General features: G+C 39.3%; 1 protein-coding gene across 4 annotated transcripts in view; it reads right to left on the bottom strand.

Annotated features, from left to right (window-relative positions):
* Window positions 1-2,731: 2,731 nt before the first annotated feature.
* The window catches only part of LOC5578348 (solute carrier family 26 member 6), a 39,437-nt gene continuing 23,570 nt past the window's right edge, over window positions 2,732-18,598 (bottom strand). For 2 of the 4 annotated variants that reach the window (XM_021855051.1, XM_021855049.1), the window contains exons 2-7: window positions 13,951-14,807; window positions 13,752-13,864; window positions 5,058-5,410; window positions 4,889-4,996; window positions 4,413-4,816; window positions 2,732-4,350 (exon numbers count right to left, since the gene is read on the bottom strand). In XM_021855051.1, coding sequence (XP_021710743.1) covers window positions 3,327-4,350; window positions 4,413-4,816; window positions 4,889-4,996; window positions 5,058-5,410; window positions 13,752-13,864; window positions 13,951-14,000 — 2,052 coding nt within the window. In that variant the 5' untranslated portion in view covers window positions 14,001-14,807 and the 3' untranslated portion in view covers window positions 2,732-3,326. The remainder of the gene's footprint in view (window positions 4,351-4,412; window positions 4,817-4,888; window positions 4,997-5,057; window positions 5,411-13,751; window positions 13,865-13,950; window positions 14,808-18,598) is intronic. The other 2 variants (XM_021855052.1, XM_021855050.1) reach the window with 1 other exon arrangement.

Raw genomic sequence — 18,598 nt, 5'->3', positions numbered from 1 at the left:
AGTCATTCCGACCAATGTTACCCCGCTGATCAATGATACCCCGGATTACGGTATGGCAAAATTTTGAAATGTCCTCCTTTTTCAAAACCCTTGAAGTAAAATGTTCTCCTTTCTGAAATATTCTTCTGGTAAGCCTGGTTGCGGGTCCCTAAGATGGTTACGTAATCCGTAAAAGGAGATTGTCGCAGCCAGAACAGAACGTGTTATTACTACACGGGAAACATCATTATCACACGTTACAAGGGCTCTATGGCTCTTCAACTACATCCCCATCAAGCACTCAGCACCAGCACAATTGAACCTGCTCATTTCTCTACATACAACCATTTACGTTTGGGTAGAGTAAATGACATAATAAGTTTATCCTAGTTGTCCCTCTTTAAAATAGTGAAACTCTGCTCTGCTGTCCTGCGGTCACTTCCAATGTTGTAAGCAATCACGGTAGTCGACACGTTTTCGCTGATATTTGGCAGCGCTTTCCTTGAACATTCACAACACGAGCAATCAAACGAATGTCGAAAGGTAAAATGTCAATTGAATACCACTGGCCACGGTAGCTTCGCTAGGAAACGTTATGATTTTGTTTGTTTCCGTTTTGCTTTCACTGTATGTGTGTCACATTCGACATAACAGACAAGATCATACTATTCATGTTGTTTTGATCCTATGTCTGAATTCTATGCAAAACTTATGATTTATGCAATTGTCATCGTGTCAGACCACATTCAATTGACACTTTTTCCAATAAAGTCATCAAGGAGTATATGCGATAAAACGCAATATTGGACAGTAAATTCGGAAACTCATCTCCTTTCCATTCAATGTATTTTTACATAAAAAAGTGGGCACCTTGTCTACAATTCTTACATTTGATTGTATTTATCAGCTTAATCAGCATTCCCTGTTCGTGTTAAGATATTACCATCTTCTTTTCAAGTTTATGATATTACCTGTCACATCTAGATTTTCGTAACTGAGTCGAACGTGACCTAGAAATCAATTAACAAATTGACGATGAATTCTATTTAAACGAAGTAAATAATTGCACGTATGGAATGCAGAATGGAAGTCCTAGTTGGGTAGTACTTATTTGAGATTTCTTTGAAGTTGTTAAAGACTTTGTTAATCTTGGAACCCTTGTGACATATGACAATCATGTGTCCCGTTTAGTTAAAATCCTGGTGTGGCTGAGAATGTAGAGCAGGATAATTTTTACGTAAAATGCCGAGGACAATACTCGGTGGAAAACTAGATGTAAACATAGTACCAGATGTACAAAGAAGCAAATTTCATTAGGCAAAATAAATACGGCAGACTTTAGTGGGCTGGTCACTTAATGTGAAAGTCGAAAATAAGCTGTAAATAAATAATATTCAGCATTTAATGATTCACATTTATGGAACATAACATCAATACCATATTGAAATTAATTTCTTAGAATTTATTCTATTAAACTGAGCTCACTGCTTCAAGCCGTGTAAAAACATATTTAAGCCACTAAGTATAAGTCATGTAGATATTTCTAATTATAACAACGGTAACAATTATATACTAGATGAGAACAGTTTGGCAAACTTTTTGAGCGTTATTGTAGTTTTTTTTTTCAGTGCTTCTACGTAATTTGATTATGATTTATGTTGAAATTTTTAGTCAAAAACTTCAAATTAAGTTTTCTTGAGATTCCGCTTAGTGATTTTTTAAAAAATTGACCCAGAGGTGCAAAATAACCTCAGGAAAACGGTCAGTCAGGGCACCGTGAATAATCTTGTGTGTATTGGGGGAGGCGGCTGGCGTGGATCGTTTTGCGAAAGCGATGCTGGGCAGTGACGACGGGAGATGACGGACGGCGACTGGCTTGGTGACGGCGGTGGGTGGCGTTCTCAACCACGATGGGGCATGCGGTCGGAGGTGCGCACCAGGCTTCTCAGCAACGATGATGCGGGATACGATTCTGAGCACTCGCAGGTTGGTAGGCGAGAGGTTGCTTTGTGATCGCTCGATCCTTTTTAGTAATAGTTGGCCCAAATGTAATGATCTTCCAGCAATTTTCAACAAAATTTATTTCATATCAACTGATTTTGAATCAATAACGAGTTTAAGGGGGGAAACGTCATCAATTTGAAAATTTTCAAAAGCAATTATTCCCTTCAAAATCAAAAAATGTGTTAATGGTATTCTATTCATCAATCGAAACTCAGTGAACACATTTTGATCCAAGAATTTTCAGTTTTGAACAGAAAAACTGCTTTGAAGTATCGATACATGACCGTTAATTGTCGCATACACTAGTTGTGAAACTTATAAACGAATGTTTTGCGTCTTATCAACGTACCAAATGTGTATCAATCAAGAACTTTCGATTCATTGCACACAAATCATCACATTTGTTCTACATGCGGTACAGTTTTTGTTTCGTGAGAATGCATTCCATTAATCTACCCAAAGAAGAGACAAAAAGTACGCTACACCCATTTCCCACATCGATGCTTGGTGTCCCGACATTCATGTGCGTAGTATTGGAAAAATCGTCATAATCGTCATCGACAATAACAACTGCGATGCAGCACCAGATGTGGCAGTTTAATTATGAATAACGATCGCTTAATCGTGATTAAAATTTGAAAACCATTTACGGTGTCGCGTGGAGGTCAGCAACAGAAGAACGTTGTTTGGATGAAAATTTTCCACATGTCGAACAGGCTTTCTTTCGATGGAAAATCGGAACCTGGCGTAGAAATAAGTAACATTTTATTCACAATAAATATTGTCAGAGATACATATGATACACAGACGGTTTTAGGTGGTGAGTTATTGTGATGCGTAGTGGCTTCGGAGATATGTAGAATCGAAAGGATTCAAGGAAAACAGAGAAGAAACAAAGACTACAGTTCGGTCTAAAACTTAAGTTTGACCAAAATAAAACGAAATAGAAAATTGATAGACTAACTTAACTCTATGGCTTTTTCGTTCTAACGAGATATACAGTTCAATCTGTGAGAGATATCATTTGTGTGGTTTTTCGTTACGAATTTGTTCTTTCCTACACATTGTTTGTTCAATAGTTGTCCTTAAGTACTACGCTACCCATAAATTTCTGCTGCTAGTTTGTCTAGGTGCGTCTTCCCTGTCGTCTAATTCAAGGGTGACACCTTGCAAGAAGGCACATAATATTCGGTATGGCTATTAACTACTTACTACAACTGACTTGCTGCACTCACTAATACCTGACACCCACGTGCATCACGTTCGTGCAATTATGCTAGGCATCGAAGCATCTACTCTTTGGCACAATCACATCTATCTTGGATCTGCGGATCCAATTCGTCTTATACCGTAGACGCCGATCCTTGCGCGTACAGTACAGCGTCGTGTATCGTTGGGAATATGTGGAAGCCGCCCTCGCCAATCGATTCTGCGTGCAGAAGTGTGTCATACACGCAATCCGCTGGACAGGCTATCAACGTGCTCACGCCAACCGTTCCCATGTCTTTCTTTACCTCGCTGAACATCTTGCAAGCGGAAGTATCGATGTGGGGTACGCTCGACAAATCGATAATCAACGTCTTGATGAGTTGAAGCCCAGCTCCCTCTCCAGCCGCTTCATATTGGGAAGCTCGTCTAATTAAACGCTGGTCGACTCCAACCTCCTTGGTCAGTGCTTTCTTGAAGGTAGCTCGACTAGCGAAGTTGATCGCTCCCGAATACTTGAAGATTTTGATGTGCGGTACCTCCTCCGCCCGGTGATGACTTCCCAGATCTACGTAAATTCCCGTATCGGGAACCGTTCCCAGCAAGCTGTAGTACGACTTCCACCCTTTGATGTACAGCGCCACCAACGAAAAGACCACCCCAATCAGTAGTCCGATGTCGATATCGATGATCACTACACTCAGGAAGGTGATCAACCACACCAACAACTCCAGCGATCCCTCCCGTTGGAACTTCTTAATGTGCTGCACTTGCCACAACATGCCCTTGAGTGCGACGAAGATGATCGACGCCAGCACGCACCGCGGTAGAGATTCGAAGTACGGTCCAATCCAGAGCAACACTACTAGAATCAGAAGCGATGAAACAACGGCAGTGATCTGAGTTTTTCCTCCGGCCTGATGCTGGATAAGCGACCGGGACAGGGAACACGCCGTCGGGATGCACGAGAAGAAAGATCCAACAATGTTGGTTGCACCCATGGCGATCAGTTCCTGATTGGCGCGTACCTCGTAGCCTTCCTTCTGGGCGAAGATCAGCCCCATGGACATGACGATCGAGTAGCTGACTATGGCGATGGCAATGGCGTCGACGGCGACCAATTGGAGCAGCGCAAGTGGTGGCATTTCCGGTGCTGGGAGACTGAAATGGGAGAATAGAACAGTTGATCAAGTGAAGAATAAGGATTTAAACAAAGAACTTACCCGACCGGGATGGAGCCCACCAGCGTCACGTTAAAATTCGGTCCCAGCCCGATGAAGTACGAAGCGACCGTTCCGCCGACGACTACCAGCAGCTCAGCCGGAATTGGCAACCGGCACCAGTTGGACGCCCGCGGCTTCAGATATTCATTCATAAAGATCATAAACAATATCACGATAGTCGACGTGTAGACGGCCGTGAGATTACTGTTCGGCACCTGTTCGACAATGTCCCGCACCGAGAAGATGTTCTTGAAGGCACCCTTGTAGCGGGGAATCGACACCCCCAGCAGGTCTTTCAGCTGACTGATCAGCACATGTACAGCGGCCGCCGTTGTGAAGCCGCTCACTAGCGGTTCGCTAAGTAGGGATGAGAGCGTTCCCAGTCGTAACGCGCTCATCAGAAACTGCAGAAAGAGATAGAGAAGAATTGATAATTCGTGGATGTCGTGGACTCGTGGCGAAAGAAAGAGCATTACATGGTAGATCCCGCACACGAAGGCTACGGCCGTCGCCACTTGGATGGGTGTGTACTGAGGATCATCGGAGGGTTCTATCACAGAGGGTTCAGCGAACGATGCATTCCACTGTAAAATAATTCAAAGTTGTTCATTTCGTCCGAGAATACCTCAAATCATAGTATCTCACCGTCGCCGATCCTATGGGAGGCAGTGTCGCGTAGGTGGTCACCACTTTGGCCGTCATCAGACTTACGACGGCAAAGGTGCCCATTGAGATGTGTCGCGATGTGCCGAACACCGCGTACACCAAGCACTGGAAGAAGGCCATGTAGAGGCCGACGTTGGCTGGCACACCGGCCAATAGGCCGTAGGCCATTCCCTGAGGTATCTGCATGACCGCTACAGTGATGCCGGCAGTGATGTCTCCCAGTAGGTCGGTCTTGCAGTGGTACTTGGGTAGCCATTGCAGGATCGGAATGAAGTTGAGCAGTGATGAGAAGGGGTTGCAACCACGAAAGGCGTTCTTGAGAGTGTCGATTGCTGTGAGGAATTGGAGAAAAGAAGAATTAGTGTTTTATAAAGGATTGCCTACTTATAAGAGTGTTTTAAGAGCACTTGCAACTTGGCAACTTGGAAGTTGCCTGTGAAACTTGAAACAGGCATGAGGTTCGGCCAGAATTCTGGTACCTAATGAGCAGAGATCCGTTGTGAACAGCGTTAGCATCTAACACAGCATTTCTCAACTAAGGGTTCACGAGCCCTTAGCGCACCATGAAGCATTTTCTGGCAAACTGACAAAACAGTTTTGAATTCGCTCCTCCAATTATTGATTTGCAGCCTAATACGATTACTAATGTCGTTCCAGGAGTAATCCAACATACTGTATACTCTATTCCCAGCATGCTTTATGCTCTGTTATGAAAAAATTTCATCTAAAATATTTGAAAAATTCATGGCGTACCCCTCAAAAATAGCAAAAAGATCATTTGGAATACTATTATCTAAAATTTCAGTTCGAAATTCTTGACTGGTCCAACAACAACCATTGCAATGGTGGAATTCTCTAAAAAATGTTATCACATGCCTTACTACAAATTTATATTTGGCAACAGGCAACATTCCACGTGATGTCTGTAATAAAAAGTAATAGTAATTAATAATCTGATTCTGGAAATACATATTCCTGAGAAGATTCTTGATGAAAGTTTGGCATCTAGACAAAGAACGAAATTTTTATAAATACTATATTGAAAAAGACTCCGTTACCAAGAAAATAACAAACAATCAGACGTCATTGCACGTTTCTAATTTGTTTTGGACCCCTAAAAAATGGGTCTAGTAACCTTTGATACTGATCATATCGGCATACAGAAAGAAAATTGGGAACGAAAAACTAACATCGAGATACGGAGATGTCGAGATAAGGAGGATATCGAGATGTGCAGAAAAAATTGTATGCAGAATGAAGGGACCTAAGAAATCATCGACATATGGAGAGATATCGAGATAAAGAACATCGAGATGTGGAGAGTCGAATGTATACCAGATGTTTTTCATTCGGAATATTATGCTGATTATTATATATATGCAATAGATTCCTGACAAGTCAACTACGATTCTAGTGACACAGGTCGATAGTGTCATTCTATTTTATCAATTATAAATAAAAAACCGTGGTTCAGCTTGTAATAGTCATATATATCGTATGAGCATTGTAGATCAAATTTTAGGTAATCTTGGGTAGAAGATAACCACAAAACAATGGCAAGTTTTACTGTTAAAACAAAATAACTATATGGAAAAATTAAACATTATAAGAACAAAGCAAGAACATAAGTATTGTAAACAGAGAATGACCAAATAATCCATTGTTAAGTTACTGAGAACAACAAGAGATTAATTGCTAGATAAGCGGAATAATAACTAATAGAAGGGAACATGTTTTTACATAAAAATGTTTATGATTCAAGTTCTTTCTTGGGAAAGAAATAAAATTCGTAATTTTTATGAAGTTTATGAACAAACTATCAAAGACCTAATAAAAATAACGAATTTCATTATCTCACTATTTGAATACGAAGAACGTGAAACTTAATCATTCAACCTTAACTAGATCAGCAATGACATGCTATAACATCAAAATGCGTTATTCTTCAATGATTGAGAAAGGAAAAAATATATCTCAATGTTAAAATTGAAAAAATGGTATCTCAGGAATTTCTAAATATATTATGACACAGAAATTTGACAATCCGTATCTCCTCCACTGCACAATGGTCCGAATCGACAATTTAGCAGGAAAAATGTGATTTACTAACTTAATGTTTCATAGTAATAAATATAAGGTGACCTACATCTGAATCGTACAATCATTTCTACACATTGAAATGAAAAAGTTGTAGATCTAGATAAAACCTACAACTTTGCAGCAAGCAGCACGCCGTTAACTTTAAAAGCTGGTGAGTTACAGGCGAATTTCGAGTTTTTTGAGTGTATTTTTGGAGTGAATTTCCTTACTTTACAAAAATTACGTTCTTACACTTTTTGCAGCCAAAGTTGCCAATTGTATTGCCTTTCGGATTCCGCTTAAAGAAAAATTTTATCGAACCAACTTCATGAGTTATGGGCACCTAAAGATTTCATAGTTTTTCACTTATAGTTGCTAATAACCTCAAAATTACAAGAATTACAAACTTGCGATGTTGAGCAACAATGTGTATCATTACTTTCTGGGCAACTCTTCTGAAGATTGCACATACGTCTAATTGAAAATAAAAAAGTTAAACCAAATTACCTCTTTTTTCGGGTCTGCCCTAAGTTGAAATTTTCAAAATCAATTAACTTAGCTAAAATGAAGAGTTAGATCAAAAGTGTCTTCGACAAAGTTGTTCAAAATAACATTTTCAAAAAGGTTGCAGAAGAGCTCACACAAATCTCATCAAACAAAAAAGTTGAAGTCAAAATTCAAACTTAATTAGGGGGCCACCCTATTCAACTTGTCTCTTAAACGATGCAAAACTCAATTACAAATAACTTCTTTAAAGACATCGAATGTCTAAATCGACGAGAACAGAGAAAACACTTTTTCCTTCTACATTGTCGATTCGAACCATTGTGCACTGGGTTCAAATACGTTTTCAAAATGCCAAACAAACTGCAAATACCTAATGATACGATAGCGTATTTTGTAATTCACATTTTACCATAAGTTAACTATGCGTAGAATTTCAAATTTTCCCAAGATTTGACTTCCCGGGAAGTTGGAAATAAAATAGTTATTTCCCGGGAATTTCGAGATCCCGGGAAATTTTCAAAAATTTTAGAATACATCAAATTCGATGCATTCTTTAGAAATTCTTCGTATTTTATGTAGGGAGACTTACGGCTTCGGCATCATTCTACTATTATCGGCAACCAAATTTCAAAAGCCATGTACACAGTGTTGTTCTATTAAAACACGTCAATGAAAACATTTAGATGATTTTTTGTTCTGTCCGCTTCCCACTGACGAGATTTCCGATACTGAACAAACAAAATCGCCAGAGATGTCATCAATTCAAATGAACACGCCTCAAAATGCGACTGATTTGGAGATGCCGAAGAGATTCACCAGCAGTTCTTATGGGAAAGTTACCGAACAGAATGAGGCTGTCACACTGAATGAGAAGTCACACTGACAAGAGATGTTCGCAGCGTTGTAAAAACGTTTCCAAAAGCATTTTGCCAAGTCTGTCGCTGTGAATCGATAGAGGATTGAGCAACGCATCAATTTCAACAGACAAACACAGAATTTGTCTGCTGATGTCCAAAAAAAATTACATAAGAAGTGTGGCTGCGGCATCGGCTTAGACTGCCGAGAATACGTAAGTACCCCTATATTATTTTGATAATCCGCAACTTTGTATGGTTATTTCTCTTTTATCTAAGTAATTCAGGTCGGTACAATTTTGATTTTGACTTTTTTGTCTCTCTTTTAAACTTTGGTCAAAATTAGCTTTATAATGTAGCAGTTCGAAAAATATTTATCATCAATGAAGGGTTTCAGAAAATTTCTTAATAAGTCCGATGAGTTAAAATAATTTTTCAATTTAATTCCTTATTTCTTACTATCCCCTCCTCAATAAATACTTGTATAAGGCTGAATTTATTTTTCTCCTAAAAATCTCTTGGCTACGTAACACAAAATGTTTAGGAAATAAAGCAAAAGTTCATGCTGTAAAATAGAGAGGAAAGCTTATTCTTGACAAATCGTTTGATGTTAAAATCATATGGACCAACATTGAATCAATTTGATCAAGCACTAGAATGATATCCAACTAGAGTCTTACGTTAATATTATGATTGTTACATTGAACAGAATCCATGAAGAACTTTATAAGCCTACTTAATTTATGAAATAGCTCCTTCCCGCTAAGAACACACTACGTAGTCGAATTTCTTTCGTCGCACTATCTTCAGGTGGGCTTCATTATAATTGGGCTCCCGTAAGGTGGGCTTTATTTTTTATAAAAAGTTTTTCTAAGAACTACTTTTAGTCAATTATCAAAATTATGTTTTTTGTCAAAATAATTATGTTCTGATGATATAATAAGAGTCTTCAAATCATTCATTAATGATAATCATAATCACTTCTCTAGAAGCAGCCATTTTCGAATTATTTCAAGTTTGATAAAAAAAAAATAATAAAATAGGCTATTTTTATTAGTTGTTCGAGATTCATCATCAAGTAAAATAAGAGAAAATATAGCCTATTCTTTCTAAAACGTATTGTTCTTGATAGAGAATAGCGAATAACTTATAAAAATGGCCTTTTTTTATTGTTTAATTTATATATTTTTTGCAATAAACTTGATTCTTGAGTCATAATGATCGATTTTTCTATTGAACACACTTATTTTACCATACAAATACCATGTACAAAATTTAATCCAAATCTAAGATTTTCGAGCACAATTTTATTTTTATTTTATTTTTTTTTTTTTTTTTGACCCATTCTGTATGGAATTTGTCACCACAGTTTAGTTTGGGGTCAATACTATTTGCGGAACGAGAATCCAGCTGCGGATAGCTACGGATGAGCGTCATGCTGGCACAAGGTCGAAGAAAAGGATTTTTTTTGTTTATTGGGATTATCGATTATGCGAGTATAAACCAAAAAATATTACAGCATGCTTCGAGAGATGAAATTGATGATAATTTTCTTTCGAGATCTTCAGCTTATTACAATGATTATTTATTATATTTCTAGAGAAATTTGCAATGAATTTGTAGCGAAAGAGTTAGCACATATATGTTTAAATTCTAGGCGAATACTAGCTTTAGCACAATAATGCTAAATCTTCAAGTTGTTCCTCACAGATTACATTTTTTGACAGATTACATTTTTTGGCGGATATTTTGCGAAAATCTTGAGTAAATCTTTTAGTTTCTTATTAGTTTTTTTTTTGTATATTTTTCCTAAGATACTTCACAGATCTTTGTATGAACCTCTGTCAGATTTCTTATGATATTTTAGTAGGATCTATTACGGATCTTACCATAAAGCTTTTTAAGAACACAGTGGAAATCTCTAGAAGTTATCCTCAGGAGAACTTCAAGTAACCCATCGAAAATATTTTTTTGGTTTTGAAAAAAATCTTTCAAAAATGTTACTGGGTGTCTAAGCGTTTGTAAAATTTAAATATAGATCCTTGAAATTACATAGGATTATTAGTAGGGACAATGGAAATTCTTGGCAAAATAAAAAAAAAATACTTATGGAACCAAAATGTAACGGCTCAATTACGTTCTTATATTGCCTGCAAATTCTAAACACACATGCATGTTTCAATCAAAATTTCCTTCAAATGTATAAATTTAGCATTTTTTAGCATTGCTTCTGCAAATTGGAATTACTGGCTTATTGCCAGAGTGGTAATTCAATGTTTAAAACAAAACAAGCAAGCCAGAAGGACGTAAAAGTCAAAACTAAACGATAGAAAAACTTTTGATGGAACCTCGACTGCAAAATAATTAAACCATGTTTAGAAGCAGAAAAACAGTAATTATGAGGAAGAACCTGTCAAGAACCTTTCCGAAAATTCATCATTATCATCTCTTTAACAACCCGCTAATTTGCACATCGTTCAAATTAAAAATGGTTCAAACGTCATTTAGCTCATGGAACGGAGTGAAGTGAGATGGAACGCAGAATCAAAACAAAACAGTGAAAGAGGTTACCAGAAACACGTTTTTAGGGTGACTAGATGTTCAAACTAACAATGAACCCCGAAAAAAGGTACCGTTCAAATTAGCGGGGGTGCACGGTATAAACAAAATATTTATCGATGCCCATCAACGCCGACGCCGGTAAAACATGTTTTGGCCCAAACCTGGGAGGGAGAAACCAATACAAAATTTCTCTATGTCACAGTGAGCCGAGATTTTGCTGTCACGAACTGTCACTGTGAGTTCGGATCTTAAACAATGGACAAACATGATAAAAGCGCGTAGGGTAGCGGTCGTATTTTGGACCCTCTAAGGAAGTGATTTTAGTTTTTTGTCCCAATTGATTAATTGCACAGCGTAACCAAGTCAAAAAAATATGCCAAAATGTAGAGAAAAACTTCCTCTACGAGATAAAAATTCCCATACGGTCATGTGGGATCCAAAAAACGTCGAAATAATTGAATTGTGAAGCACTGTTTTTCATAATTTTGGACATACCAATACATTTTGGACCCTCAAAGTATATGTTTTGGACCCCGGCATGTTTTATCGTTTGGCGACAAAGTCCACGACACTGGGTTGTATAATAAGCTTGCCCATAGTTTAATCAATCGATTGACAATGGAAAACCAAAGACATTCTACGCTTTTGGTTCAGAAATTTGAAAAAAGTTTTTGTTTACATTTGCAAAAATTCTGACGGCTTCAATTTCTGTGTGTAACGTGTTGTAACGGCTGCATGGATGAACCGATTAAATTAAATTAATTTCAGATGAAGTAAACACATTTTCTATGTACAAACGGTTGATGCAAGTGCGGTCCTATCTTTCCAAATGGCATGCGAATTGAGTGGGTCTTTTGATTTAAACTGGGAAATTTGCAGGAAAATGGCCCAGGGGGTCCAAAATATATAGGGGTCCAAAATATATTGGTTACCCTAATTAGCCAATGAATATTTTTTGCATTTCATCAGAAATAGCAAAAATCGAAATAGACTCAATTTATGCACATTCAACAGTAACGTCACGAGAGCACCGTTTATTCTAATTGAATATAACGTATTGGAATGAGGCTCTTTTTATTGTTTTCAATAAAACTGAAAATTAAACGCATATAAAACTGTGGCCCTCCAGAAAGATCGAAGGTACACAACAAATGAAAACTGGCGATTTTCACTAAGCCTGCCTTGATTGTCGTTGGCAAACTGGAGGTATCTTGCAGTTTGGAAAAAAATTGTTCCAAATTTCGTGTGTAGTATCTGTGCCTCCCTCCCAGGCCCAAACCTCTGCTACTTATCGAAAAAATACTTCTTGAATTTTTTTCTACAACAACTACTCTGAGTGTTCTTCTTCCTTACTACATTCAAAGTACAATCATTTGTATCATCTATGTATACAGAATAACATACATATTTAATTTAATTTGTGTTTGTATATTCAGTTGTTAATTATATTGTATAGCCCCTACTTTAGTCTCACTTGTTTCTGGCTACGTTAATGTTTTTTTTTTTCAATTATAATATTATGTATGAGAATAAAAACAAATATTCGTTTCATTCTTAAGTTTGGTAAGCACTGTGGAATCAAACTTCGATATAGAGCATCCCTCTTTTTAAGCCCCCCCCCCTCTCGCTTCTATCTACGTCAAATACTATTTAAGCAATTATACTGTCTATTATAATTTTAAATTATTTGAAACTTGAAACAAAACCCGAAAAAATATGCAAAAACCATACTCCGGATAATTTAATTTAAAATTCCGGAAATCGAACCCCAGATGGTCGAGGCACCGGATAATCGAGTCTCCGAATAATAGAGTCCAACCTGTACAGCAAAAATTATTGAGCATGAGCATGAGCATGATTGACCGCCCGCAGATGCTACTCCGTTATTGCAAGAACAGCTGTACTTACACAGGGAACCAACAGACACTACTCGGGATCAGTAGCATCCTCAATGTGTAAGTACTGGTGCTTTCATTATTATAATAAACAATACAGGCGCCGGCTGCGTCTGAATGCAGGTCAATTTGGGAGTGGGAGGGAAATTTTGACGTGTTACTTGCTTTACAGAAGCCGAGGAGTCCTCTGCACTTCCACAAGAAAACACTGGAAGTTTGGATATGGGAAAGGATTCGTTTTGGCAAACGATAAAGATATAATTTTAACTAAATACGTGAACATATACACGGATGATCAATACCGATAGTGCGGTTACTATGCGAACCGGACACGATCCGAATTCCGACGCTCGCCCTTAAAGGATCATGCAACAGATTCAACGGATCAAAAACAACTGACGCGTCGATCCTTTTTTTTTCACCGGCGTACTTCGTTTTTTCTACCGCGCAACGCGACCCGGACACAATTGATCCGGATTCCGTCGCTCGCCCACAAAGGAGCATGCAACAGATTCAACGGATCAAACACTACTCGCAAAAAGTTGGCCATAATTATTATGGGAAAACGAAACCCTCCTGTTTTCAATTGTTTTGGATCAGACAGATCATTGTATTTTTATTCAATTCAATGATACTGTTTCCATATGTTGAAATTATTTACAATTTTTGTCCCAGTTTGCAAACCTTGAAACACATATTTAATCTCTCCTGTTTCCTGTTTTTCCAAGCCATGTCCCGCGATGGAAACCAAAAAAAAATCACTCGTAGCTACTTACGTGCGCCTTTCTCCCTATCGTACTGCGATAGCTGATTGAACTCCTCCTGCTGCAGACACTGCCTCGTCACCAGATAGGACAACTCGTTGTACTGCGGTTTCATCTTGCCATTGCTGTTGGGACGAGATCGAAAACGCAATCAGCACTTTCATTGATCGGAATTGATCTGACGCCGCCACCGCCGGCACAATCTACTAACCTGCCGTCCGTAGCGCCTCCACCTCCGACTCCACCCTTCTGGTTCAGCATGCTATCTTGGAGTTCACCGGGGCGGGAGATGTCCTCTTGTTCAATAAACCTCGAACACAATGCAACGCAACGCGCAGATTTCAGTCTGGTAGAAACCAAGTTTCGCAAAACCACGAATCTCGTCAACTGTAGTTGTCTAGGAATCACACTTTTGTTTTCGATCGATCTCGATCGCGGATTTGTTAACAACACCACTTTTGCCCTGCCCTTCTTCTAGCTTAGAACGCGATCACTTGCACAATACACCAGTCTCCACTTCTCGGAAACTCTCGATCACTCGCGTACTCTTCGTTGTAGGTGGATCACGCGTCGCGAAGTTTGCTGTCGAACGCGTGACCAATCACTGATTGACTGGCCGTCGAATGCAGCGGCAAATGATCCGAAACAATCACGAAGCGATACCCCGCAGTCTTGAGTGTAGTTGAAAGGTTCTTTCCCGATAAGAACTTGCGTCGTCAGTCGATAATGATGAATAACAACTGACCACTCCGCCGTACACAAGCTGAGCTAAGTGTACGTGCCCCTTAGCCGCCGGCTCGCTCTCACGAGATCTCTAGACTAGACTTGTAGTGATGAAGTAGTGTGTTCACGTTGCCGATGACGATCGACAACTAATGCCCAATCGAGTGGCACTCTCGCTTTTTCCTTGTTCTCTCAGGCGGTCAGCTGTGCGGCTGGATACAGCTTGGCTGCTAGACGTTTTTACGAGTTGAACGGTAAAGCGCCAGTTCCGGGGGCTCCGGATGGATTCGGAGACAACGTTCTAACGGTTCTCGATTGATTGATCCGGGGAGGGTACTGCAAGTACTGCAAGGAAGGAAGATGAAAGCAAGGTTAATGGTCTGGCTTTAATTAGTGTGATCAGTAGTGTAATTGCGGCGATTAATAGTATGAGGGGGCAAGAGACATGAAGAATGCATCGTATGTGGGCTATTGAGAATGATGTTTGTTGGAGAAATGTCTGGGAGAGATAGACGATGGAGTTCGAAATTAACTAATAATCAGAAAATTATGACACCAACTATCGAAACCAAATTAGATTTCTACTCGTGAAGTTTTACGTGGAATTGATATTCTAAGATTGAATCATTAAATCTAAATCTGGATACAATTAGTGTGTCCTCAACTTAGTCAACAACATGCCGTGCTCACTTTTCTGTAATTGAAATCACTTGCATCAATCCATGCAAAGGTGGTTCCGCATGATGGCAGTAAAAATCCCCATGTCATCACTAAAAACGTTCAAGAGAGATCATTCAGAGAAATCGGTGGTAAATATCCCATTAAGAGCCAAGTATCTAAATAATGAACGACTGATTTGATAATTTGACGACGTTGTGTACCTAGTAGGAAATTGTCTGAGAAATTTGTATCTAAACGGTAAAATAATGTATCTTGTATCGTTTAACTGTTTCCTGGTGTGCAAATCGTGTTGTGATTGCGTGTTTCGCGTATTCGGATTTTCGCCTACGGAATAATACTTGGGATTTTTCATCTAAGAACTATAATTAGGTTCTCGTTATGAATCAGTTGCGTATAATGGAAATGAATGCTTTGCAAACCAAAATATTACATGAATGTATGATGTTTTAACATGAATAAGAGTTTACATTATATTACACTGATACCACTGATCCATCCAGAAATTTTAGAACATCAATTCATCGAAGGTATTGCTTGAATAGCACAAGAAAGCACTTCATGAGTATTACCTAGAACTTCATGAAAATTTCTTCATGAACTACTACCAAGCACGAAAAATTCATCTAAGAATATTACTAATATCGGACCACCGATTGCAGCATCCAGTATGTAGTACATAAGACAGTGGAAATTTCCCACCGCAGCCATTTCACTGTGCATGCAATGAATCCTTCTACCTGCAGCCTACTTAAGGAGCTTGCGTGCACAGAATTCAGTATTCAGTATTTAGCCGTTGTATGGCACGCGAATAAACCGTCGTAGTTCGAAAACCGATATCAAAAGTGTTTCCCTCACCGAAAGCAGCCCAACCTAGTAGTCCTTTTCAGGACTGTTGTTAAGAAATCATATTCACAGTCTGAGCTATCGACACCCCAGGCATTCCTTCAGGAGAAGGAATTGGCCGATCATTCCTGGCATTCCGAAGAGGAATTGGCCGCCGAAGCAGGGATCCTTCAACCGAAAAGATTGCCCTCGTCATCTACTGTCCGTGATCGGACACTTCCTTTTCTGAATAGATTGACCTTAGTAAATGGCGGTTAAACCTCTCTAAATTAACAGAAAACAGAAATTATGAATCCTCGCCAGGTATTTTTATTTAGTTTATTCGGTAGGCTCAAGCGCCGTCAGGCGTAACGGAGCCGAATTCATTTGATTTGGCTTACAAAATCTGTTTGCTTCTTTAACATCTATGTTAGTAATGGGGAACCGTAAATCTCGCGGTTTGGTGGAGGTTAGGGAATACAATTATCTTTTGGGAAAGGATGGGATTTGAAGGTTTGATTGATCACAGGGCGGACAAGCGGAACGACAGACAGGGTAATCAAACAAAAACATCAGAAATTTGAAGAGGAAGAACATGTAATCGAAATCTAACCTATCTAACACATCTCTAATGTCTCCCTCATCTGGTTTTTCGTGAAACCTGAGGGATGCACATAAATTGGTTCTGGCAATATCGAATCCGGGACAGTACCAAGCAATATGATTGATGCAGTGTTTGGATTTCGATCAGAATAAGCCGATCGAACCATACTCGGATAGTGTAACAGTTCGCGAACCATAGCAGTTCGTGGCACATCGCATTCGGAGAGAGCTATTAATGTAAATACTCACTCTCTCGTTTGGTAAGTGGCACGATAGCGTTCAAGAGCAGTAACTTTCACAGACTGCAACAGTATCGAGCCATTCGGGTGATTTATGTTTTGCATAAAATTGGTAATAACTTTCATGTTTTCTGATTATGCAGCCTTTAACAACTTAACCGTAATCTATTGGACCATTGAACACCTCTTTGGTTGCAAATATAGCATAGAAAATAAAAAATATTCGCCTCTGTTTCTTGATCAGAATGCGAGTGGGTCAGCGAATGTTACCAGTGTTGACACACAGTGATCGGGGCCAAACAGTGGGTGGTATGTGCCTGTCTTGTTTTAGTTCATGGCTCGTTATCTTCAACGAACGTTAAATGTCATGCGTGTTGTATGAATGCAGGCGGATAAATGGGCTGAAATTATGACTCGAGTGTCAATGATCGCTAAATTTTCCAAAGCCTGGATTGATATCTTGGTAGCCTGCGCCGCAACTACATCGATTGCTGTCTGCGATGCCTATTGATTAAAGTGTGAGCCCAGGAAGTAGTGATTGAACATCAGACGACACATTACCTTGATAAAATCTCGGCTCTCATCTAACCCCTTAAACCACGGTCTATTCGACACCTGTGGGAGAATAGAATGTAATCCCCTGCCCAGATCCCCTTCATTCCATTTTTTGTTGCCAACTGATCATGGCTTGCTGGCGTGCAGTTGTGAAAAATTCATTGAAGGTAATATGCCGTTCGTAAATTCCATCGCGCCCACCTTGGCGAGTCAGTCCGCTTTCTCATTGCCCGGAGTCGAGCAATGAGAAGGGATCCAAACCAAGGTGATGTTGTGATTCAATAGAGCACTCAAAATGGATCGTTTTTATCGTAAGAAATACGACGAGTGCTTTACCGGCCTCATTGAACGAATAACCTCTATGGAGCTAAAGACTATCCGTAAAAATGTAGTATTGATCAGAGGGAAGAGAGGCAATTCACTCTAAAGCGTAGTGTATTGCCGCTAATTCAGCCACATATACGGAACAAGGATTCTGAAGTTTATGAGCGGCGCTATGAAATTCATTAAGTACACCAAATCTATCGCTGCTGACTTAGCCGAACTTGTCTGCGAAAATCAATGGTATATACTCCGAACGGAGTGGATCTGGAATTCCATGGATTTCTCGTTTCACGGTCAGATCAAAAGCTACAGTTGAATTACAGAAGACTGGGAAGCAATAACCGTGGGATACATTCGAGGAAGGGTTAACCTCCAGAGTCATGAATCAGTAGTACAGTGTCATGAATTTTGTTTAAGGATTTCGTTCGATTAGCTTTTCAAAGTTTTCAATTACCAATGGGTTTAACACTTCACAGCGGATGAGGAACCGGAGCGACAATTCCGCAAAACGATCTGATAACTCCTGCTATTACGTCTAAGCTCATAGTATGAGTTGAGTTCATGCATCCTAAAGCGATTCGAATACAGCGATACTGAATACGCTGCAGCTTCAAGATGTACCGTATTCGAGGACCGAGAGTATTGTTGTACTATATAACTTTATCAGATCTTCCGGATGAGCTCCCCACCATGTTCCTGTGAGTGTACGCATGAAGTTGATTCGTTGCTGGCACTTCTGATGCAGATACTTGATGTGCTTTCCTCAGGTGCATTTGGAGTCGAACCAGATCCCTAGATACATACACTCCCGTGCAAAAGTTTGGGTTCACCCCCTCAAAAACATACAAAAGTGATCTGTCCATATCTCTGTGATTACACGTCCAATTGAAACTCTCCAAGCCGTATTCAAAA

Source organism: Aedes aegypti, chromosome 3, assembly GCF_002204515.2.
Source record: "Aedes aegypti strain LVP_AGWG chromosome 3, AaegL5.0 Primary Assembly, whole genome shotgun sequence".
NCBI lineage: Eukaryota > Metazoa > Arthropoda > Insecta > Diptera > Culicidae > Aedes > Aedes aegypti.
This window is presented reverse-complemented; position numbering and strand designations above follow the sequence as displayed.